The sequence below is a fragment of the Equus przewalskii genome, chromosome 6, assembly GCF_037783145.1.
Source record: "Equus przewalskii isolate Varuska chromosome 6, EquPr2, whole genome shotgun sequence".
Taxonomy (NCBI): Eukaryota; Metazoa; Chordata; class Mammalia; order Perissodactyla; family Equidae; genus Equus; species Equus przewalskii.
The window spans coordinates 66,406,796-66,431,421 of NC_091836.1; the positions used below are offsets into that span (position 1 = coordinate 66,406,796).

The 24,626-nt window shown below is 48.4% G+C and overlaps 1 protein-coding gene across 3 annotated transcripts in view; it reads right to left on the minus strand.

The window, feature by feature from the left end:
* Window positions 1-24,626, minus strand: part of USP35 (ubiquitin specific peptidase 35) — a 39,737-nt gene that overhangs the window by 13,782 nt on the left and 1,329 nt on the right. For 2 of the 3 annotated variants that reach the window (XM_070625773.1, XM_070625774.1), the window contains exons 2-7: window positions 18,591-19,273; window positions 17,457-17,589; window positions 15,746-15,875; window positions 15,218-15,319; window positions 13,466-13,624; window positions 9,012-9,205 (exon numbers count right to left, since the gene is read on the minus strand). In XM_070625773.1, the coding sequence (XP_070481874.1) occupies window positions 9,012-9,205; window positions 13,466-13,624; window positions 15,218-15,319; window positions 15,746-15,875; window positions 17,457-17,589; window positions 18,591-19,263 (1,391 nt within the window). In that variant the 5' untranslated portion in view covers window positions 19,264-19,273. Of the gene's footprint in view, window positions 1-9,011; window positions 9,206-13,465; window positions 13,625-15,217; window positions 15,320-15,745; window positions 15,876-17,456; window positions 17,590-17,827; window positions 18,040-18,590; window positions 19,274-24,626 lie in introns of those variants that run through there. The other variant, XM_070625775.1, reaches the window with a different exon arrangement.

Genomic DNA, 24,626 nt, shown 5'->3' on the forward strand with positions numbered 1-24,626 from the left:
TAGCCAAGACATGGAAGCAATCCAAGTGCCCATCAACTGATGATTGGATAAAGAAAATGTGGTATATATATACAATGGAATACTACTCAGCCATAAAAAAAAAGACAAATTCATCCCATTTGCAATAACGTGGAAGGAACTAGAGGGAACTACACTAAACGAAATAAGCCAGTCTGAGAAAGACCACCACCAGATGATTTCACTCACATGTGGAAGATAAACGAATACATGGACAAAGAAAACAGTTTAGTGGTTGCCGGGGGAAGGAGGGCAGGGGGTGGGCACAGGGGGTGAAGAGAGCACTTATGTGGTGACAGTCAAGAAATAATGTACAACTGAAATCTGACATTGATGTAAACTATTATGAACTCAATAAAAAAAAAAAAAAATGGTGCTAGAGGGGCCAGCCTGGTGGCATAGTGGTTAAGTTTGCATGCTCTGCTTTGGCAGCCTGGGGTTCGCAGGTTTGGATCCTGGGCATGGACCTACACACCACTCATCTAGCCATGCAGTGGCAGTGTCCCACATACAAAATAGAGGAAGATCGGCACAGATGTTAGCTCAGTGACCATCTTCCTCAAGCAAAAAAAAGAGGAAGATGGGCAACAGATGTTAGATCAGGGCCAATCTTCCTTACCAAAAAAAAAAAAAGAAAGAAAGAAAGAAATGGAGCTGGGAAAACTAGACATCCACATGCAAAAGAATGAAGTTGGACCCTTACCTAACACCATATGCCAAAGTAACTCAAAAATGGATCAAGTATCTAAATTTACAACCTAGAACAATAAAACTTGTGGAAGAAAACATAGCATAAAAGCTTCACAACATTGGATTTGGCAATGATTTCTAGGCTATGACACCAAAGGCACAAGAAACAACAACAAAAAATAGACAAACTGGACTTAATGAAAACTTAAAAATTTGGGGAATCAAAAGACACTATTTAGGGTTCTGGTTCGACAGAAGAAGATCCTGAACTCACCTCTTCCCATGGACACACCAAATATACAGCTACATATATGACAATCCCCTCTCAAAGAAACCCAAAAACTAACTGAGAGAGTCCTACACATGGAGTGATGAGAAAAAACCCACATGGAAACAGGTGGGAGAGGTTGAGACACAATCTCACCAGAAATCCCACCCCCAGCACGGTGACCCCAATCAGGAGGAAACTCACAACTCCCACCTTCTCCCGGGGAGGGGAGGGTTTGAACCCCATAACTGGCACCCCAACTTTTAAGACCTGGACCAGAGAGACAGGCCCCCAAAACATCCAGCTTTGAAAGCCAATGGGCCTAGCGTCCATGAGACCCACAGGGCTGTAGCAAACTGAGAAACAGCTTTTAGGGGGCTCTTGTGTGGACTCACCTGGCGAATCCACGACCCCCAACGCCCAGCACAGAGGGAGCTCATGGAAACCCATCCAGTCTTTCTGTGAAAGGGACCTATCTGCTTATCTTAAAAGCTTCAGCCTGAGGGGCAGGCTTCTAATTTCACACACATCTAGAGGCCAAGTGAAATACTCCACAAAGACCTCAGAGGCTGGCAGGCGCTGGCTTCGCGCACTCCCTCTGCTTTACTCCAGGTTGCCGGTGTCTCCTGGGTTTTGCAGCTGCCGCCCAGGGGACACCCCTTAAACACCTGGCTCTGGTGTTTAACAGCAGGGCTTATGTTTGTGGTACCCACAGGACTGCAACTGACAGAGAAACGGTTCTTAACAGGCTAGCCACCAGGGCACAGTGCAGAGGCACCAGACAGAAACACAGTCTTTCCATGAAAGAAGATGATTAACTTATCTTCATAGCTGTGGTGTGAAGGGCAGGTTTCTAAGTAAATCCACATGTAGGGACCGACTGCAATCCTCTCCAGACACTAGGGGGGTCAGCAGCTGCCCCACTCCAGAGACACTGGTGTCTCTGAAAAAGGAGCCTGTGCACATACTTGGTGCCCCAGCTTTTGTGGCTGCTGTCCAGAGGACACATCCCTGATGGCCTGACTCTGGTGGTCAGTGGGCTTGGGCTAGTGTTCATGAGTTCAATGGGATGGCAGCAAACAAAAAAACAGTTCTTAACTGGCTGCCCCCCGCAGAGCTTGGTGCAAAGGGAGCAGATAGAAAGCCCATCTACCAGTCTTCCCCTGAAAGAGGGTTATGTGCATACTTTAAAAGGTGCTGCCTATGGGTGCAACTTCCAATCAGCTTACATCTAGGTGCTGACTGAGACCCTCCCCTTTGGGACACTGACAGGTCTTGGCACACCTTCAACTACTCAGTACCACTGAGAACAAAGAAGGCTGCCTGGACAATCACAAAGGTCTGAGAGACAACGAAGAGCTGGGTCAGGGTTCAGCGATAAAGTTCCTTTACATGAGGCCACTCCTTAAACTGGGAGAGTTGGCTGTTTTACCCAATGCATAGAAACCAACACAGAGTATCAAGGAAAGTGAAGAAACAAAGGACTATGTTCCAAAGGAAAGAGCAAGGTAAAACAGAAAAAGATTTTAATGAAATGGAGATAAGTCATTTACCTGATAAAGAGTTCAAAATAATAATCATAAAGATGCCCACAAAGGAGAACAATGCGTGAACAAATAAGAATTTGAACAAAGAGAGAGAAAATATAACAAAGCACCAAACAGAAATCACAGAGCTAAGAAATACAGTAACGGAACTGAAAAATACAGTAGAGGGGTTCAAAAGCAGATTAGATGAAGCAGAAGAAAGGATCACCAAACTCAAAGACAGGGCGGTGGAATTCATCCAATCAGAACAACAAAAAGAAAAAAGAATGAAAAAGAGTGAAAACAGCTTAAGGGACTTAAGGCACAATATCAAATGGACTAATATTCACCATATAGAGGCCCTAGAAGGAGAAGAGAGAGAGAAAGGGGCAGAAAACTTATTTGAAAAAATAATGGCAGAAAATTTCTTTATTCTGGGGAAGGAAACAGACAACCACATCCAGGAAGCTCAGAAAGTTCCAAATAAGATGAATGTAAAGAGACCCACACTAAGACACATAATTAAATTGTCAAAAGTTAAAGACAAGGAACCTTAAAAGCAGCTAGAGAAAAACAACTTGTTATGTACAAAGGAGCCCCCATAAAAAATCAGCAGATTTTTCAGCAGCAATTTTGCAAGCCAGAAGGAAATGGCATGATACATTCAAAGGGCTGAAAGAAAAAACTGCCAACCAAGAATGCTCTACCTGGCAATGCTGTCCTTCAGAACTGAAGAGGAGATAACGAGTTTTCCAGACAAGCAAAAGCTGAAGGAGTTCATCACAAGGGTGCTAATCATTACCAAGAAAACATATGAAAGTATACATCTCACTGGTAAAGGTAAATATATAGTAAAATACAGAATAATCTAATGTTGTAAAGGTGTTGGGTTAATCACTTACAAAACTAGTATGAAGGTAAAAAACTAAAGTAGTAAAAATAACTATAACTACGATCATTTCTTAATGGATACACAAGACTAAAAAGATGTAAATTGTGACATGAGAAACCATAAAATGTGGCAGAGGAGAGTAAACACGTAGAGCTTTAGAATGCATTCAAACTTAAGTTATCAACTTAAAATAGACTGTTATAAATACAAGTTGTTTGATGTAAGCCTCGTGGTAACCACAAAGCAAAAACCTATAGTAGATACAGAAAAGATAAAAAGAAAGGAATCTAAGCACACCACTATAGAAAATCATCAAATCACAAAGGAAGAGAGCAAGAGAAGAAGAAAGGAACAAAGGAATTACAAAAGAGCCAGAAAACAATTATCAAAATGGCAATAAGTACACACCTATCAATAATTACTTTAAATGTAAGTAAACTGAATTCCCCAATCAAATGATAGAGTGGTTGAAGGAATTAAAAACAAGACTCATCTATACGCTGCCTACAAGAGACTCACTTCAGATGTAAGGACACACAGACTGTTAAGTGAAGGGCTGGAAAGACATATTCTATGAAAACGGAAACCAAAAGAAAGCTAGGGTAGCTATACTTATATCAGACAAAATAGACTTTAAGACAAAGACCATAATAAGAGACAAAAAAGGTCAGTATATAATAATAAAGGGGTCAATCCAACAGGAGGATACAACATTTGTAAGTATTTATGCACCCAACATAGGAGCACCTAAATATATAAGGCAAATATTAACAGACCTAAAGGGAGAAATAGAAAGCAATACAATAACAGTAGTGGACTTTAATATCCCACTTTCATCAATGGATAGATCATCTAGAGAGAAAATCAATAAGGAAACATTGGGCTTAAATGACAAGATAGACCAGATGGATACAACAGACATACACAGAGCATTCCAGTCAAAAGCAACAGAATACACATTCTATTATTCTATTCAAGTACACATAGAACATTTTCTAGGATAGATCATATGTTAGGCCACAAGTCTTAATAAATTTAAGAAGACTGAAACCATATCAAGCCTCTTTTCTAACCACAATGGTATGAAACTAGAAATCAATTACAAGAAGAAAATTGGAAAATTCACAAATATATGGAGATTAAACATTATGCTACTAAACAACCAAACCAAAGGGTCAAAGAAGAAATCAAAAGAGAAATCAGGAGCTGGCCCTGTGGCCAAGTGGTTAAGTTCATGTGCTCTGTTTCAGTGGCCCAGGGTTTCACCAATTCGGATCCTGGGTGTGGACCTAGCACCACTCATCAGGCCACACCAAGGCAGCATCCCACATGGCACAACTAGAAGGACCTGCAACTAGAATTACATGTATGAACTGTAGGGCTTTGGGGAGAAGAAGAAAAAAAGGAAAAAAAAAAGATTAGCAACAGATGTTAGCTCAGGGCCAATCTTCAAAAAAAAGAGAGAAATCAAAAACTACCTTGAGACACATGAAAATGGAAGTACAGCATACCAAAACTTATGGGATGCAGCAAAGTAGTTCTAAGAGGGAGGTTCATAGCGATAAAGGCCTACATTAAGACACAAGAAAGATCTCAACCTAACTTTACACATCAAGGAACTAGAAAAAGAACAAACGAAATCCCAAGTTAGTAGAAGGAAGGAACTACCAAACATCAGAGCAGAAAAAAATGAATTAGAGACTAAAAAGACAATAGAAAAGATCAATGAAACTAAGAGCTGCTTTTTTGAATAGATAAACCTTCAACTAGACTCACCAAGAAAAATGAAAAAGGACTCAAATAAAGAAAATCAGAAATAAAAGAGGAGAGAATACAACTGATACCACAGAAATACAAAGGATCATAGGAGACCACTATGAATAATTATACGCCAAAAAATTGGACAACCTAGGAGAAATGGATAAATTCGTAGAAACATACAGCCTGTCAAAACTGAATCAAGAAGAAATAAATCTGAACAGATCATTTACAGGCATACTTCATTTTGTCGTGCTTTGCAAATATTGTATTTTTTACAAGACCCTCCACCAGCAAAAAGGTTATGACTCACTGAAGGCTCAGATGATGGCTAGCATTTTTTAGCAATGAAGTATTTTTTAAATTAAGGTGTGTACATTGTTTTTTTAAGACATAATGCTATTGCACATTTAATAGACTACAGTGTAGTTAAACATAACTTTTATATGCACCAGAAAACCCAAAAATTTGTGTGACTTGCTTTATTGTGGCAGTCTGGAACGAAACCTGCAATATCTCTAAGATTGAATCAGTAGTCAAAGACCTCCCAACAAACTGAAAACCAGGACCAGAGAGCTTCCTTGGTGAATTCTACCAAGCATTTAAAAGAAGTATTAATACCAATCCTTCTCAAAGTCTTCCAAAAAACAGGAGGGAATTCTTACAAGGCCAACATTACCCCAATACCAAAACCAGACAAGGAAACTACAAGAAAAGAAAATCACAGGCCAGTATCTCTGATTAACATAGATGCAAAAATCTTCAACAAAATATAAGAAACCAAATTCAACAATACATTAAAAGGATCAGACACCATGATCAAGTGGGACTTATGCCCGGGATGCAAAGATGGTTCAACATCCACAAAACAATCCATGTGATACACCACACTAACAAAATGAGGAATAAAAATCACACGATCATCTCAATGAATGCAGAGAAAGCATCTGACAAAATTCAACACCCGTTTATGATAAAAGCTCTCAACAAAGTAGGTAAGGAGGGAATGTACCTCAACATAATAAAGGTCAGATATGACAAGCCCACAGCTAACACCGTAATCAGGAACAAGACAAGGGTGCCCACTCTCACCATTTTTATTCAGCACAGTACTGGAAGTCCTAGTTAGAGTAATTAGGCAAGAAAAACAAATAAGAGGCATCCAAACGTGAAAGGAAGAAGTAAAACTTTCACTATTTGCAGATGACATGATGTTGTAGATAGAAAACCCTAGACTCCACCAAAAAACTGTTAGAATAAATGAATTCAGCCAAGTTGCAGGATACAAAATCAGTACACAAAAATCTGTTGCATTTCTATATACTAATAACAAACCATCAGAAAGATAAATTAAGGAAACAATCCCATTTACAATTCCATCAAAAATAATAAAATATCTAGGAATAAATTTAATGAAGGAGGTGAGAGACCCATACACTGAAAACTATAAGCCACTGATGAAAGAAATTGAAGATGACACAAATAAATGGAAAGATATTCCATGCTCACGGACTGGAAGAACTAATATTGTTAAAATATCCATACTATCCATGGGGCTGGCCCCGTGGCCGAGTGGTTAAGTTCGCGCGCTCTGCTGCAGACAGCCCAGTGTTTCGTTGGTTTGAATCCTGGGCACGGACATGGCACTGCTCATCAAACCACGCTGAGGCAGCGTCCCACGTGCCACAACTAGAAGGACCCACAACGAAGAATATACAACTATGTACAGGGGGCTTTGGGGAGAAAAAGGAAAAAATAAAATCTTTAAAAAAGAAAATATCCATACTATCCAAAGCAATCTACAGATTCAATGCAATCCCTATCAAAATCCCATTGGCATTTTTCACAGAAATAGAACAAATAACCCTAAAATTTGCATGGAATCACAAAAGACCCTGAATAGCCAAAAACCTTGAGAAAGAAGAATAAAGCTGGCGGCATCACAGTCCCTGATTTCAAACTATACTACAAAGCTGTAGTAAACATAACAGCATGGTACCAGCACAAAAACAGACACACAGATCAATGGAACAGAACAGAGCACCCAGAAATAAACCCACACATATACAGTTAACTAATTTATGACAAAGGAGCCAAGACTATCCATGGGCAAAGGATAGTCTCTTCAGTAAATGGTCTTGAGAAAACTGGACAGCCATATGCAGAAGAATGAAACTGGATCCCTATCTTACACCAAACACAAAAATCAATTCAAATGGATTAAACCTAAAACCTGAACCTAAAACCTGAACCACAAAACTCCTAAAAGAAAACACAGGGTTAGGTAAGCTCCTTGACATTGGTTTTGTCAATGTTTTTCTGGATTTGACACCAAAAGCAAAAGCAACAAAAGCAAAAATAAACAAGTAGGACTACATCAAACTACAAAGCTCTGTAGAGCAAAGGAAACCACCCACAAAATGAAAAAACGTACAGAATGGGGGAAAATATTTGCAAATCATGTATCTGATAAGGGGTTAATATCCAAAATATATACAGAACTCATACGACTCAACAGCAAAAGACCCAAACAATTCAATTAAAAAATGGGCAGAGGATCTGAATAGACATTTTTCTAAAGAAGACATACAGAGGGCCAACAGGTACAAGATGCTCAACATCACTAATCATCAGGGAAATGCAAATCAAAACGGTAATGAGGTATCACCTCACACCTGTTAGAATGGCTATTACCAAAAAGACAAGACATAACAAGTCATGGCAAAGATGTGAAGTAAAGGGAATCCTCGTGCACTGTTGGTGGAATATAAATTGGCACAGCCACTGCAGAAAACACTATGTAGGTTCCTCAAAAAACCAAAACTAGAATTACCACATGACCCAGCAATTCCACTTCTGGGTATATACCCAAAAGAATCAAAAACAGGGTCTCAAAGAGATCTTTGTACACCTATGTTCAGAGCAGCATTATTCACAACAGCTAAAACATGGAAATAACCCATGCGTCCATCAACCAATGAACAGATTACCAAAATGTTGTATATACATACGGTGGAATATTATTCAGCCTTAAAAAGGAAGGAAATTCTGCAATATGCTACAACATGGATGAACCCTGAGGACATTTGCTAAGTGAACATAAGCTAATCATAAAAAGACAGATACTATATGATTCACTTATACAAGGCACTTAGAGTAGAGACAAAAATCTTAGAGACAGAAAGTATAATGGTGGTTGCCAGAAGCTGAGGGGAGCAGACGATGAGAACATGGGAAATTATTATTTAGTAAATATAGAGTTTCAGATTTACAAGATGAAAAGGGTTATGAGGATGGATGGTGGTGATGGCTATACAACAATGTGAATGTATTTAATACACTGAACTGTACACTTAAAAATGGTTAAGAATGTAAACTTTATGTTACATGCATTTTAACACCCACAAAAATAGAAAATTTTTTTAAAAGATGTCTACTTCTGTGGCTGAAACCTTGAGTGATTTTTAAGCAAGCCATAAGTTGGACAGGTAGCCATCGACAACAAAGATTTTGTTTTAGTAAATACCATGGTGAGTGGGAGTTCTACTCTAGAAGACACAACCCACTGCCATAGACTCTAGGAGGACAGTCAGTGATGTCAACCAACCCAGAGCAGACCCACTTCCCACTGCAGCCCAGCCCCATGTCAAGTTCCCATCCAGTCTTGACCTATTGCCTGGCAATGGCCAGGAGCCCTCTGGGGCTCTCATCTGTCCTTCATGTACCCATTGACCTCAAGGAATTATGCCAACAATGCAAAGAAGACCCACCCTCTCCAACCCCCATCCCAACCCCCACACACCAGGGAGCCCAAAGGGGAGAAGGAGGGGCAGACATGGAATTCACAAGCAGCACCTACTCGGAAGCCATGAACAAGGCCTGAAGGATGCTGTTCACGTAGCACGTGTTGCCCAGATTGATTAAACCAATCTTGCCCGTGTCGGACTTGGCCATGAGCCGGGGGTAGAAGCCAGCCAGCTCACTCTTCTGAGAGGTCCAGGCATCCTGCCCCAGCAGCTGCTTGATGCGGTCCTCATTGGGAACATGGAGGTCCTGAGGAGGGAACAAGCCAGCAGGATGGTGGGGACCCGGGTCAGCTCTAAAAATATCACCTCCTCTATGAAGCCTTCTTGGACTACAACCTACCCCACACCTGCCCTGGCAGACTGCCCCACAAATGTTCTAGAGATGTGTGAACAGCCCCCCGCTTCTAAATTTATTCTTGGTTCTCATTTTGACATGTGGTCCTTCTACATGATCTTTCATGCCACAACCGTCTTAAGAAGATGATAAAATCCCTATTTTATAGATGAAGAAACTAAGACTCAGACAGATAAATGAATTTTCCAGGGTCATACAGGCAGTAAGCAAAGAATCTGTATGTCCTTGGAAGAGCCCAGGGTGTGACAGACTCTAAGCAACGAGAACACCGGCCCTCCAGCCAGAACCAGCAGTGTCAAGATCTCAATCCTAGTCCTGACTCGTGTCCTCACTAGATGTCCAGCCGTGGTCAATGAGTCTCTCTGACTCAATCAGTTAACCTTCCTGGGCCTCAGTTTCCCCATCTGTCAAGTGAGAATACTCTTATCTTAGATCAGTTTGACCCTCTACTTTCACGGTGCTTACGCACAAAGATGCTCTCGCTTCACCTTCTACTCTTAGGTTTGCAAAGTCAGCCTTTTTGGATTAGTCACCCCTCTGGAACTTGGTCCTAGAGACAGGACGGTGGGAGGATCCCAGGGTCTGAGGTATGGGTCCTTGGTCACAGGCTGGGGAATTAGCATGCTTTCCCACTCCTTACCCTTTTTCACATTAACCAGCTGCACCTAAAAGAATATTACCAAGCACTGATTATAATAATGACATATTTTAAAGAAAAACATCTAAGCATAATGCAGTTACTTAGTAGGTTTAAGTGACATTCATAACAGTTCCTCCAGCCGAGTTCTTATTTCCAGATCATGACACAGTCCCTAGATTTGTCCAAGGCTCCAGAGCTTCAAACCAGTTTAGCACCAGAAACTCATATCTCTCCAGTGCACATCCTCTGGCCACTGCAGAAGGTCTGGCTCCAGCAGTGGTTAACACTTCTGCTCACTCATTTCCCAGGATCACTTATCAGATGATTTATCAGATTAGTCAGTCACCTCTCACAGATGATAAAAAACACAGGAGCTGCCAGAGGCTCAGTATCTACTCTCTTCGTCCCTGCTTTTTCCTTTCTATTTTCCCCCATCCAATCCCCACCCCACATACAACGTGAACAAATAGGGACAAAAAGGCAGACACAACCCCACTTACGCACACAGGCACCCAGAGAAGATGCAAAAATATCCACAGTAGAAAAAAAAATTTACGTGCCATTTTTCCCAAAGAAGGTAATTTTGTATTCTCAGGAAAATAAAACAAAATTTCCAAATAATGCTCAAGCTCCTGACATCACTGGAAATTTACATACAATGGCTCCCTTAGCAAGGGCCACAATTCCCAGGGAAACTATTGTAACCTGATACAACTGCCTAAATGAGAGAATGTTCCAGAATTTACTTATAAAGGAGACTGTATACAAAGGATGTACTCACAGAACACACGTGAAAGAATTTTATCGACAACAAAACCCTACTGATAATTTGCTGCCTTGTCTCTCAAACTGGCTTGTCCCAAGGGGTATGCAAAGCCACAGGAGGAAAGGAGCATCTCTTCCTGGAGCTACAGGCTCTCACAGTCAAGGAAGAAAAAGATATTAAAACAAACGTTTGTAATTGGGAAGTACAGACTTGAATCTTTGAGATAAAATGAGGTTTTAGAGAAACTGAGCTTGTGTCGGGCTGCTTGGGGGTAAGTCCCCTCCTCTAAGGTCAAGTACTTCTGTGGGAACGTTTGAGAAGCCCAGATCTGCTGGACTCAGGAGAGTCACTGAGCCTGGTTTTCAAGGCCCTCTGCTGTGCTGACCTTTCCAATTTGCCCTCCACTCCACCGAACAGTACCGCCAAACTGGACGTGCATGTTCCTACCCCCCGAGCCTTTCCCTCTAACTTGTCTGGAGTGGCCTCCTCCTGCCAGTCCCCATCCCTCAAGGTCCACCTGTCTGACAGTCTTACGAAGCCTAACTCCCTGCACCTCGTGGCACAGGTGTTTGCAGACTCGCCTTGTCCCCTCGATCAGACCATAGCCCCTGGTGTGCAAAGCCTGGGTCATTCAGCATGGGCTTCCCTCAGGGCTCGGGGCAGGGCCACGTTCCCTCCTCTTTATTCACACTTCCCAGAGGGCATTCTTCACACTACGGTCACTTTCACTCACTCACAGACATTGACTGGGCCCAGAGATCAAAATGACATGGTCCCTGACCACCAGAAGCTCACTGTCTAGCAGGAAACAGTGACAGTCACCTCCAACAAGTGGAAGTCCCATCTCCTCTGCTCACCCACCTCAGGGACGGGGAGCTCACGATCTAGCCAGGCAGCTGCTTCTACCACAGGTTAGCGCTGACTATTAAAGTCTCTCATGTTAAGTTGGAAAAACTGAGAAGATCCAAGCAAATGCCAGAGGTTTCGTTTGTTGTACCTGCCAACTCTCACTCGTGGTGGATTGTTCCCTTGTGTGTTTTGCAATTTGTGGATTATAAACTCATCTTTAGTAGAATTTTATCTTTGTGGCTTGAAAGCACTTTCATTTCTGTTTCTACTAGGCAATCCTTGGGTATTACCAGCTTATGACTACTTTTAATGTTAGTGTCTGAGCTGAGGGGGTCCCACAACCCCAAAGACGATAAGAATTTAACCCCTAAACCCATGTGAGAGCAGGCCAATCATTATAAATTTCTTTTTTTCCCAATTCAGGGTGCAGACCAAGCCAGAGAAGTTTCCTTGATGTCTATTTGGGACTATGTGTATATTCTTTCCAGATCACTCTATTGCTAACAGCAAAGCCTTTCTTGGGTCCTAACTTATGTGGGACTCTTAGTGCTAACTCCCTACTGTGGACAGACCCTAAGCCTCCCCTCATGTCCCCACCAGCTCAAGCCCCTTGGTGACTGAGGCTAGCCATCTCACCCACCCTCCCTCCCCACCCCAGGGCAAGACAGCATCATCTCTCACTTACCATTCTGGAATTCAGTTTCTCTTCCTTTTTGGCCCCTAGGGATTCCCCCTTACTTTCTTGCCAGCTCAGATACATACTTAAAAAGATGTTTGTTGTATCTTAACAAGCATTTCTAGGTGTTTTACAGTGGGACACTTTTCAGGTTTATCCCGTGCTACAGAGATGGAAGTCAGATCAGAGGTTCTGAAAGGGCCACCACCTACCGAGACATGTTCCACCCGTGCTCGGACCTGCCCTCTGGATCAGGCAATGGGGAAGGGCTCGGCAACCCAGGCCCTGGCTGTGTCTCTCACAAGTCACCAAACCTCTCCAAGTCTCATTTGCCTTATCTATGAAACTGAAATAACAACAGTACCCACTTCACAGGTTTCTTGTGTGCATTAGAAGACGAAATAAGTGGGAAAACACCATCAATGTGGCCCGATCTACAAGTGTCAGTTATTGTCCTAGCAACCCAGCAAGCCCAGTTCAGAACCCACTCTTGGAGCACCCCCCGCAACTGGAGGAGATCTCTCCCTCCTCTGGCTCCTCACTGCTCTCGGGCCACCCTCGCAGGTGTTTCAGTAGCTGCTTAGATCAGACTCTTGCATACAAGTCTGTCACCTCAGTAGGCTGCAAGCTCCTCAGTGGGTGAGACTTGGTCTGCCTCATGCCTGTGCCCCAGTTCCCAGCCCAGGCTGGCACAGAGTAGGGCATCAGTAAAGTTACGTGAACAACTGGAAACAATCCCGGCTCTGGAGTGCTCAGCCTGCGGGGAGACAGACTCACAGACAGTGACAACATGTGACAGAGGGATGCACTGGGGCTCTGGGAGCCCAGAGAGCCCCTCGCTCAGCCTGGGGGGGAGGCGTGTGGGTGGGGGGAGAGTTATCAGGGAAGGATTGCTGAGGGAGGTAACACTTAGGAGGTAACCCCTGAGGGAGCAGAGCCTTAAAGGATACGTAGGAGCCATCTCGGCAGAACAAGAGAAGGGTTTACAGTTGGAGAGAACAGCATATGCAAAGGCTCAGAGCAATCATGAGAGAGCATGACCAATCTGGGGAATGGCAGGTGGCCCAGCCAGAGCACAGGATGGGCCAGGGGAGGTGATGGGAGACAGCCAGGACCAGACGATAGGGTGCTACCGCTAACCTGTAGGATGGCCTTGAGCAAGGCCCAAACTGGCACCCCTGTCAGAGTGGGACAAGGGAGCAGTGGGGGATGGTCACTCACCTTGATGGCCTCCATGACGGGCTCGTAGAGGTCTGGGAAGCCCGGGAACCGGAACACCATGCAGTGAACCAGCTCTGCCAACTGCTCGAGGCAGCTGGTCCCCGAGTTGGAGTCCTCCTTGACCAGGGAGGCCACCATGGGGGGGATGTGAGAGAGGAGCTGAGAGAGAAGAGCAGCGTTAGGCTCAGCACTGGTTTACCCACCCGAGACACGGGATGGCAGTCAGCACGGAAAACACCCAGAGCTCCTTGAGGCAGGGAGGTGTGCCCACCTGACCACTGTCCCCCTTACCCACATGTGGCTCTGAGCTCTGCAGGCAGGTGACCCCTTTTACAAGATAGACAACCTTGGATATGCTGCCTAAGTCTCATCTGTTAAATGGGATAAATATCTCCTCACCATTGAAGGAAGGCCTGAGCTCGAGCCCCAGCCATTAGGCCTCAGCAACTGACCTGCCCGAAGAGCCTGAAGGTGTGAGTGACCAGGGCTGCTCTGCCTGCCCAGGAGTGATGCTGGGGCCATGATGTGGCCAGCTGGGGGGCAGCCCTGATAGAGCACAAGTGGCCATCTCTAGTGGCAGACACCATCATTCTTTCACCAAAATTTAAGTGTCAAGTACTTCACCCTTACAATGACTTTATGTGGTGATTATTATCCCCATTTTATAGATGAAGAAACTGAAGTTAGAAAGGTTCTATAATTTGCCAAGGGTTTCACCATGGGTTATGGGAGAAGCTGGTGTCTGACCCAGGACTGTCTGAATCAAAGCCTGTTTCTTTCCTCCTTGCTACCTTCAAACCCGTAGGGGAGCTATACCATAATGTTCCAGGGATGGACAGAGTCAAGCCACAGGAACTGGGAGCGGGGGAGCCCAGGAGAAGGATGGAAAGAATTATCTGCCAAGCCCCTAGCAGGTGGTAGGCTCTTGACAAATACCACCTCATCTAACCCCCTTCCACCCTCCTAGGGGTTTACCCCTGTTCCAGGCTCTGAAAGGTAAGTGCCTGGCCCAAGGCCACCAGACCTGGAAAATGACAGAGCTGAGACTCAACCCCGAGTACCCCAAACCCTGCTTCTGTGCTTTACCCACCACAGAAAATCGGGAAGCACGAAGTTTCTGCCCTGACCAGGGGCCATCAGAATCTAGGGCCGATCTGCAGGTCTGAGGAAGGCAGGCAGGAAGAGGGCTGCCCCTCAGGGCTGCAGGCTGTCCTTCCCAAGGGAGGGTCCCCAAGACAGCAGAACGAGCCCTGAGCTGGACGCCAGGCCACCTGGACGCTGGTGGACAGCAGGGTACAGGAAGGACACTGGGTCAGGGTCAGACCAACTTGGCTAGAAGCTTCCCTGTAACACTCACGAGCTGTGTGTTGGGAACAAATGACTTAACCTCCCTAAACTGCAGTTTCCTCACCAGAAAAATGGGGAAAGGGATACACCTCCCTCTTGGGGCTATTCTGAGAGTTAAATGAATGCACTTATGTACTGTCTTTAGCACTGTGCTTGGCACAAAGCTCGCACCCAAGGAACATTGATTGTCCTCATTCCAGGCCCGTCACTGTACTGTGGGCCCATGGGGAGGCCATACAAATTCTCAGGCCTCAGTTTCCTATCCACAAAATGGGATCTCAAGTCTCCTCCAGTCCTAACGTCCAGGACTTTGAGATCTTCAAAGCCCCAACCTCTTACTCCCACCCCCACAAAGACAGCATGCCTGGCCTCCAGCCAGACCAGTGGGGGAGGCAGGGCCCTTACCAGATGGAAGGCCTCATGGGAGTGCTGGAAGGTCAGGAGCATGTACTTGAGGACAGACAAGGCGGCTCCCCGGACAATGGGGTACAGAAGCTTGGAGAAAACCTGGAAGAAAGTCTCTGGTCAAGAGTCTCCTAGGCCTGGGCTGCCCAAAGCCAAGTGCAGCCAAAGGCTTGAGAGGGGGTCAGAGACACCGGAGGTGAAACAGCAGGGCCACGCAGGAGCAAGAACACAGAGGGGCTCCCAGACCTGGGTGGATAGACAGATGGTGAAACGGACAGTAAGATAGTTACATATCTGATGGATGGATGGATGGACGGACAGTCCAAAAGTGACAGATACACATTCTTGAATGAGCAGTCAGAGCAATGAATGGGGGCAACTTGAGGCCCAGAGAGGGGCAGTGAGTTGTCCCAGGTCACAGTGAGCTTGGGTGGAGCCCCGATCCTCTGCCCCCCAGACCCGCACTGCCCCTGGCAAGAGACTAACGGGAAAGGCCATAAGCCGGGGCTAGGACAGGGAACCACCAACCTTCTCAATTTTGGCGAGTGAAACCTCGATCAAGATGCTGAACTTCTTAACAGCGGCCAGGCCCTTCAGCAGTGCAATGATCCACTTGTCAATGTTCTTCCCCAGGGGCCAGGACACCCAGTCGATCATCCTGGTGAGGGCAGTGATGGTGACACAAGGACCAGGAGGCTCAAATTCCTGGGTGGGGGCAGCTGGGGGACCAGCTCAGGGCTACAATATCCTGAGACCCCACACTGACTCACACTTGCACAGGGCAGCCCTGGGGTCCATGGGATGAACAAGATACCTCTGGGAACTGCAAATGCGCCCAGCACAGGCACCTGGCAGAGACCGGGGCTCCCAGCCCAGCAGGAGGGAAGCCAGGCCGTCTCAGCACCCCAAGCCTCACCCTGACACACACTGGGCTGCAGGGGCAGAACTGAGCTTTCAGCTACCTCTGCCTGGACCGTAGGGCCCAAGAGTAGGAGGAGCACTGCCCCCAGGCCAGAAGCTCTGGCTCCAGCAAGCCCTTGCTTGGGACCTGGAACAAGTCACTTACTCTCTCTAGCCTCAGTTTCTTCCTCTGGAAAATGGGGACAATACCTACCTCACAGGGTTGTTGTTCGGATTAAAAGAGATAACAATAGCTAACGCTTACATAATATTCATTCTGCACCAGGCACGGCTCTATCTGCCATAGTAGGAACCCATCTGACCCCATAACATAATGCCTGTAATGCACACTGAGCATGAAGCTGCCACACAGTAGGTACTCAGGAAAACGTCACTATTATCATTATTTTTATACTCCATAGACTATACTATAAAGAAGTAGAACAATGAGACAGCAAGTTAATAGTAATTATAATAACTACCGTGGCACTGTTTTAAGTACTTTAAACATATTATCTCAGCTGACCTAATTTAATCCTCACAAAACCCCTGTAAGACGGGTTCGGTTATACTACATTTTATAGATGAGGAAGCTGAGCCACAGAGACATTGAGCAACTTGCCCAAAGTCACACAGGCAAGAAGCGGGAGAGCCAGGATTTGAACTCAGGCGGCTCACCTCCAGAGCCCACACTCTCACCCGCTAAGGACAAGGAATCCAGGAAGGCCCCATGGAGGCAGTGGATCTGTATATGGGTGGAAAGAATGGCGGGTGGAAAGAATGGTGGCGGAGGCATGCCCAGTGGATGGGTTCTGCAGAGCCCAAGGCCTGCAAACAGGAGGGTAGGCGGCCTATTCTGGGATCTCTGGACGGACGGCTGTGGCTAGATCACAGGTGCAATGACGTTCAGTGAGGGGAGGGATGCGCAAGAGCTCTGTGAGCTGAAAAGCACCCAAACTCCATCTATCATACTTGCCAAACTCAGAAAGCACTTCATAAAGTACTTTCACCTTCTAATGTGATCCCACAAAAGCCTGACAACTTCTTATACCACCTCTGCTGGTACGGAGCGGGAAACTGAGGCTCAGAGACTTCACTGACTTGTCCAGGGTCACACAGCTGGTACCCAGCCTGAGACATCACTAGGGCAAGACACAAATATAGTCATCACTCTGTGTCCCACAACCAGCCCTGGGCCAGGCAGAGCAGGGCCCAAGAAAGAGTGGATGAATGAACAAGCGTGGGCCCTCTGACACTAAATTTAGCCCAGAGACCCTACCCAGTGGAAGGGGCATCTGGGACGGAGAAAGACCTGACTACCACCAGTCCCTCAGCCCACCTGCTGATGGCAGTCAGCATCTGGGAGTCCGACACACTGTCATCATTGCTGAGGTTCCGAACGACGCCATCCATAAGTTCCAATGGCAGGTGCTGGACCACACTGGCCAGGGCGCTGGATGGAGGCTCCTCCTCTGAAACAGGAGGCTGGGCTAAGCTTAGAAGGGCAGGTGGGCCCCTCACCTCCCCCATCATCCCATGCCCTCATGCTGCCAAGGAACTAGGCTGGGCCTCTGCCAAAAGAATGTCGGAGCCAGTCCTTGCCTTCAACAGCATCACTGCCTGATCCCATCTTAGCTCGTTCACTCAACAAACCTTCACTGGCACTGCTTTGGGTCTAGTCCTGTGCTAGGCACAGAGAAAAGCACTCACCCCCAACTAGGCCTTTAGAAGGGGTAACAGTGGAGCTGGCAAGAACAGGTAGGAGGGCTATGTAACTTGGGGGGAGGGAGGACATTCCCGGTGGAACCACACAGACAAAGGCCTAGAGGTGAGAAAGAACATTTAGTTATCAAAACTTGTTGTCCAACTGTATTAAGGATCCACCTCCTTACACAGCAGGCCTTGGTTCCTCCTCCTGCCAGATGTATTCCCTTCCTTTCCCTTGAACGGCTCTGTGATCAGGGAAAGCACAGATCTTATCTCAGTCATTTGCATTATAGTTCAAGTTCCACAGATGTCAATGGAGGGCCACGATTTTACATTTCAGAGTTGACATGTACAGGCTCCATCGCGTCTCCAGACGTTGCTCTCTGCCTGCCCAGAGCACCTTGCAGGCTTCCCGGCGCTGCCCAGCTCCCAAGAGCTGACTCAAAAGTCACCAGTTCTATGAAATCCACCTGATCCAAAGGGCATGATGACCTCCCCTTCCTGTTGTCTCGCTCAGCCCCCCTGGTCCTCCTTCTGGCCAGATTGACCCGGGTCTGCTCCTCCCTGTGTGCCCAGCACCCACCACAGGATAGGACCCACAGTAGGAGCTGAGGGTAGACCTGCTAACTAAATGAAGGAACATCGCACTCCCCACCTGTGCATTAGCCCCTTGCACACACACGCCACATCACTACACGAGCACGCCAAGCAAAAGCATCTGCCCAGGCGCACATGCAGGGCCCCCGGCACGCACGCGCACACGCACCTGTGCAGGAGATGACCGCGAAGAGCTCCTTGAGGCAGGGCAGGATGGCGGCGGGCTGCGCACGCCACAGCTGCGCCAGGAGCCCGCTCACCTGCTGGGCCTGCTCCAGGAACTCCACGGCGCCCTCTTCGCCCTCGGCCGGGCAGCGGAAGCGGCCGAGGCACCGCACCAGCTGCTGGCAGAAGAGCAGGCGGTGCGGGCCTTCGGGGACGCAGCGCGGGTGCCGCGCCAGCAGCCGCGCCACCTGCGCGCAGGCCGCGGGCCCCGGGCGTTCGCACACGGTGCGCAACAGCTCGCGCCGCAGCACCGCCAGCACCTCGTCGGCCGCGGGCCCCTCGGGCATGAGCTGCAGGCCGAGCTGCACACAGGCGAGGGCGCGCACGCCCGGCGGGCCGGCGCCCCCCTGCAGCAGGCGCAACACGCGGCGCGCGCTGAAGAACTCGGCGAAGACGTCGGGGTGGTGGCGGCCCGCCACGTGCAGCAGCTGGCAGCCCACGCGGCGCGGCAGCTCGTCGGCGCCGGTCACGTAGAGGCGCGCGCCCAGTGCCAGCAGCGCCAGGCACTGCTCCCGCTCCAGCGGCTGCCGCGCCGCCTCCAGCACGCGCCGCACCAGCCCCTGCTTCACGCTCGCCGGGTACGACGACGTCACCACCGCCTCCAGGATCTTGTCCATGGCGGCCGCGCTGCGGAAACAGGGAGCAGGGTCACACTCCGCCCAAGCCCAGATGCGCCTGTGGTCCCCTGCGTGCTGAGGCTGGGGGCGAGCAACACAACCTTTCCGGGCCTCCGTTTTCTCATCAGTGAAATGGGGCAAGCGTACCTACCTCACTGGGAGGCACCGTGATGAAGCAAAGCACAAGGCCTGGTATATAAGTCGTCCCAGTGAGTTGCAGTTATTGCTGATGAGCGCCTTTAATGGCACAGAGGCAGCATCTGAGCCTTCCTCCCACCCCTTTGCCCTTCTCTCCCCAGGCCTCCCTGGTGACTCATCCAGTCTTGGGGCAGGTAGGAGCTGGATCTAGAAGCTGCTGTCCAGAGTCCTGGCCTAATCATGTCCTATGGCAGAGATGAGATGGAGAACACGCACACCACCACACCTCCAGGGAGGGAGGGCTTAGGGCCTCCAGGGAAGGCCAACAGGGCGTCCTGAGATCCCTCGCACACTTTATTCTGCCCCCGACCAACTTCTTGCTCTTTCTCAGATGACCTACACCTTTCCAAGACTCCACCTCTTCGTGTATCCTGTGCCTTTTGCCCGAAACATCCTATCTCCCAAGACCTCCACCATCACACACTCATACGACAGGCAAACTCCCTTTTTTCTTCAAAGCCCAACTCAAACACCCTGTCCTCAATGAGAACATGCCTCACCCTCTATTCCTACAGCCACCTGTGGCCTCTTCCTCTGTTACAGCTGACATGGTGCCTGGGTCATATGGATCCAGCTCCCCTCCACTGAAGCAGAGCATCTTGTCTCTGTGCTCTGGCCTTGCACATCCAGGGCCCTGCCTGCTTCCCCAGCCTCAGCCCACCCTAGCCCCTCACTCTTGGCTCACTATGTTCTCCCTGCCACTAGGCCCTTTGCATGTGCTCTTCCCTCCTCCCCGCTAGGCACACCCTGCAGACTTCAGCTCAAACTCACTTCCTCAAGGAAGCCTTGCCCAGCCTCCCTGTCTGGGTCAAACACCCCTGTTAACAGTCTCAGAGCATCCTGTCCTCCTTTACAGCACTTACGATTTCGTGATTGGGGTCAGCCTCCTCCACGATACTATATAGGTTCCTGAGGGCAGGAGCCATGTCGGGTTTTTTGTTTTGTTTTCGGTGAGGAAGATTGGCCCTGAGCTAACATCTGTCACCAATCTTCCTCTATTTGCTTGTGGGATGCCACCACAGCATGGCTTGATGAGCAGTATGTAGATCCACGCCCAGGATCCAAACCCACGAACCCTGGGCTGTTGAAGCAGAGCGTGCTGAACTTAACCATATGCCACTGGGCCAGCCACCCATGTCAGGTTTTGTTCACCATGGTATCCCCAGCACCTAGCCCAGTGCCTGGCACACAGCAGGCATTTGCTGAGTGAGCAAATGCAGAATACAGTGTGAATTACTGCTACCTTATTCCTCTGAGCCACGATAACCCTCCCTCTGCCCTTCCCCTCCCTGTGGGCTGTTTCCTGGAAGCCTTCGTCCCAGGCTGACCCCCTTTGACTCCTGATTCTCATGCTGGTTCACAGAGGCACAGCTGGCTCTCAATATCCAACTGTCAGCTCCTAGAAGCCAGGGCCATTTCTTTGCTTCTTTGTACAATCCCACTCTAGGGAGGACCCCATATAAGGCTCAGCATACAGTAGGTGTTTAACTGATTGGCTCAGTAAAAACTACTCTATTCTTGAGATCTGGACTTGGTGTGAAGACAGCTAGACATTTCCTAGATGGGGGGCCAGAAACTTTTATTCATAACTACAGATATTGTGGGACCCGAACTATGTGCCAGGCTCTATGGACGTTCCCTTCTCCATTCTAGCTCTTGGCCAAGACCAAACCGCCACTACTGCCTGTGCTGCCAATGCAATGGGCCCATTTGTATAAGCCTCTCTCCTCTCACCAGGCTGTGAGCTCCTCAGGGCAGGGATTGGGGCTCATTTCTCAGTGGCTGGCTTCTCCCATGCCAGTCACTGCAGACTGAGTGCCTCTGAAGAGATGACTGTGGGGGTAGCCAGGGGACAGACCAGTAGTTCCCAAAGGCTGGCCGGGCTGCCTCAGAATCACCGGGGCACTCGGGGCAAGTTCATACACCCAGGGCCCACTCCAAACCTCCTGATCAGTGCCTTAGCCTCTGTTTTTTTCACTCTGAATGAGATTCATCTGGGATGCATCTGCTGCCCATCCGGGTTACTCACACTCTCTGAGCCTCTGTTTCCACCCTGCAGGGTTGTTGTGAAGACAACTAGAGTCTTCAGCATGACGTGGGGCACACGGAATTGCTCAGAAAACATCAGTCCCCTTAGCTTTAGAAGCAAAGTCCTTGCCCTTAAGAGCTTCCAGTCTGGCGGGGGAGGCAGACATGTTGGTAAAGCATGCCAACACAAGGCGCAACTTCAAAAGGCCTTTAAAAGTGTCTTTAAAAACTGTTCTCCCTCTAGCCCGGGTCCTCTCTTTCCTAGGCAGTGCATGTGACAAGGCAGTGGCTGTGACCAACCTCCCTTGCAGACCATCACCCCAACGCCTACCCCTGCCCTCCAGACTAGTGGATTTAAAATGCTTTCAACCCAAGATGCCAAGAAATTCTGGTATTCGGGCAGCCAAGGAGAAACCCTAATCGATGAGCGATTGACATTCATGTGTGGAGGAAGAGGACAGGGGGCAGGCAGAAATGGAGTTCCGAGGCGAGGGAAGCCTCTAGAAATGAAAAGAAAACCAGACTAGGAATGAGGACTCCTGCACTCGAGTGTGACCTTGAGCAAATCTTATCCTTGTTCTGCAACTCATCATGTGACCTTGAGCAAATCACATCACGAGACTCTTTTCTGTAAAATGGGGATAAATGACATCAGGTTGAACCACGAGTGATGGATCAGATGTTGGCAACTTCCTGTTGTTCTAGCTGACATCTGCCACATGAGTGGTTTGTGCCGGCAGCGGGAGCTCCGTCAGTGGAGCCATTCCATGAGGGCTCTGATCTCCGAGGCCAGCCCTGCAGCCTCTGTGCAGTCCTTGGCCTGGCCCCTCCAGGCAAGCCCTGCCTGCTGCCCCCGACTCCCACGCAGGCAGTCTGAGGTCAGCTGTCACCATGGTCACCAACAAACCCACTCGATAATGTCTTGGATGCATTCATGCAAAAGGGGTTTATAGAGGCTTGGACCTCACCTGACCCCACCACAGGCCAGGGAAGGGAGGCAGGACAAGACCTGCCATCCCTATGGCATGACTGCAAAAGCCGAGGATCAGCGAGGGAGAGGGGCAGGGCGGTGGTGGGGCGGGATCAGAACCTGCCCTCCGCCTCCCTGGGGAGGAAGAGCAGACCGCCAGCATTCCTCAGGAGAGGCTGGATTACCCCTTTCAGCTCTGGACAAGGAGACGGCCTGTCGGGGCTGGCTCTGACCCAAGAAACAGCTGCCCCAAGCCCAACGCAGCAGCAAATGGCAGCCCTATCCTCCCCCAGAGGAGCCTGCATTGAAAGCAGGAGACCCAGGTTCTCTACTTCAGAATCACCAGGTGACCTTGGCTGAGTCTCTGCTCGGCTACTCAGCCTTCTCACCTGGAAAATGGGGACCATTCTGGCCTAACTACGGATAGGGTTGGGACAAGGTATAAAGAAGATAAGGGCTAGGGCAGTCATAAGTCTATTCTTGGGCCATCGGGCACTAAGGAGCGAAACAGACACTGTCAGAGAAGGAGACAGGGAGATATACACTCCTGACCTAGCTAATTCTACAAGAAATTTCATCCACTAGCCCTCACCACCAACTCAGCATGTCCACTCTCTCCCGCTGAACTCCAGCCCCACCCAAGATCAGCTCCTCTTTGCTTCTTGCCTGGACTAGTGCAGTAGCCTCCTACTCAATCTCCTATTCTCCTCCTTAATCCATCTGCCAATAGAGGCATGTATCCTGCAGGAGAATAGAGCCCAGAATCTAGCCCAGTCAGCACCCCCAACGGTGGCCACGGCAACAAAGTTGGTGCTCCTTCACCTCTCTGAGCCTCTGAACCCCAAAACAGGAGATGACCACTTGCCCACCACTTGGCCTTTCCCAGCCAAAGCCGCTGCTCCTCTCATGCTGGCATTCCAGCCGGAGAGTCCCAGCAACACCCAGCCCGCTCTGGGCACAAAGTAAGCACACAGGAACATCATGGCCCCTCCCCTGGAAGGCCCAGATCCCTTTATCTGTCCCTCTCAAATGACCCTCCACATTTCTGCTGTGTATTGATAGGTCTCTGTTCCTGCATGGTGCAGCCTGACTCATCTCCATCATCCCCAAAGCACCGCGTGTGTGTGCGTGTGTGTTTGTGTACAATGCCCTGCCCCGCCCTGGGCCCCAACTCAAGCTTCCTCATCCCTCCCTTGTCTCTCTGACCCACGCCAAACATGGTCAGAGTAATCCCAGTAGATGATAAACCCCACCCTGCCATGCCCCTGCTCAGAACTCTCAAGCTCCTCAACCGCTTCAGGATAAGGTCCAAACTCCTGTGCCTGACATTCAAGCCCTTTCTGTGACACCTGGCTGATGCGGGGCAGGGGTGGAGGATGAACCTGACAAATGCTGTTCAGTAATGGATCTACAGGAATCTGGGCAGTGGGACTTTTTGGTGATGTTCTCTCTGCTGAGAAAGTGCTTGTCTGTCTTCTCTCCTGGAAAATTCTGACTCATCCTCCAATGCCCAGGTCACATGCCCCCTCCTCTGGGAAGCATTTCCTAGTCCCCTCTGCAGACCAAGCCTCTGAGTTCTGGCTTCCAAGATCCTCTCTTCCCTTCTGTCATCCCTTGGCAGTGTCGCTGGATTCTCTGTCTAGCTCCCCCAGCAGGATGGGGTCTCCTTTGGTAGGAAGCAGGTCCAATCCCCCTGTCTGGGCCCAGTGCCTAGCACAGGACCAGGCATAGAGGTGAAGGAGTGCCAAGTGACTGATAAGAGGCATGTGACAGCAAGATGAGATAAAACCAACGATATAACCAGAAAAGCACCGGCCTAACCCCTGGGCCAGTGACTGGCCCCTCCTCTGCTCAGGTCTGCTCCTGCATATCCATATCCCTGAGACTGTTAAGCATCAGCCAAGAAAGCCCCTACAGAGGTCAGTGGACGGGACTGAGTGAAGCTTTAGCCCTTCTAGAAATGACTCAAACAAGAAAAATAAACAAAACAAAATAAAACACTGTCCCTGGTTAACCATCAGGTCAAGAGCTTGCAGAATCTCATGGGACAGGGGAGGGGGCTTCAAGAACGTCTCACTCAACGTCTCCCTACCCCAGAGCACAGCAGCCCCTCCAAGCCCCAGCTCAGCATCTAAGGGTTGAGGAGGCCATTTCCTCTCCTCTCTGA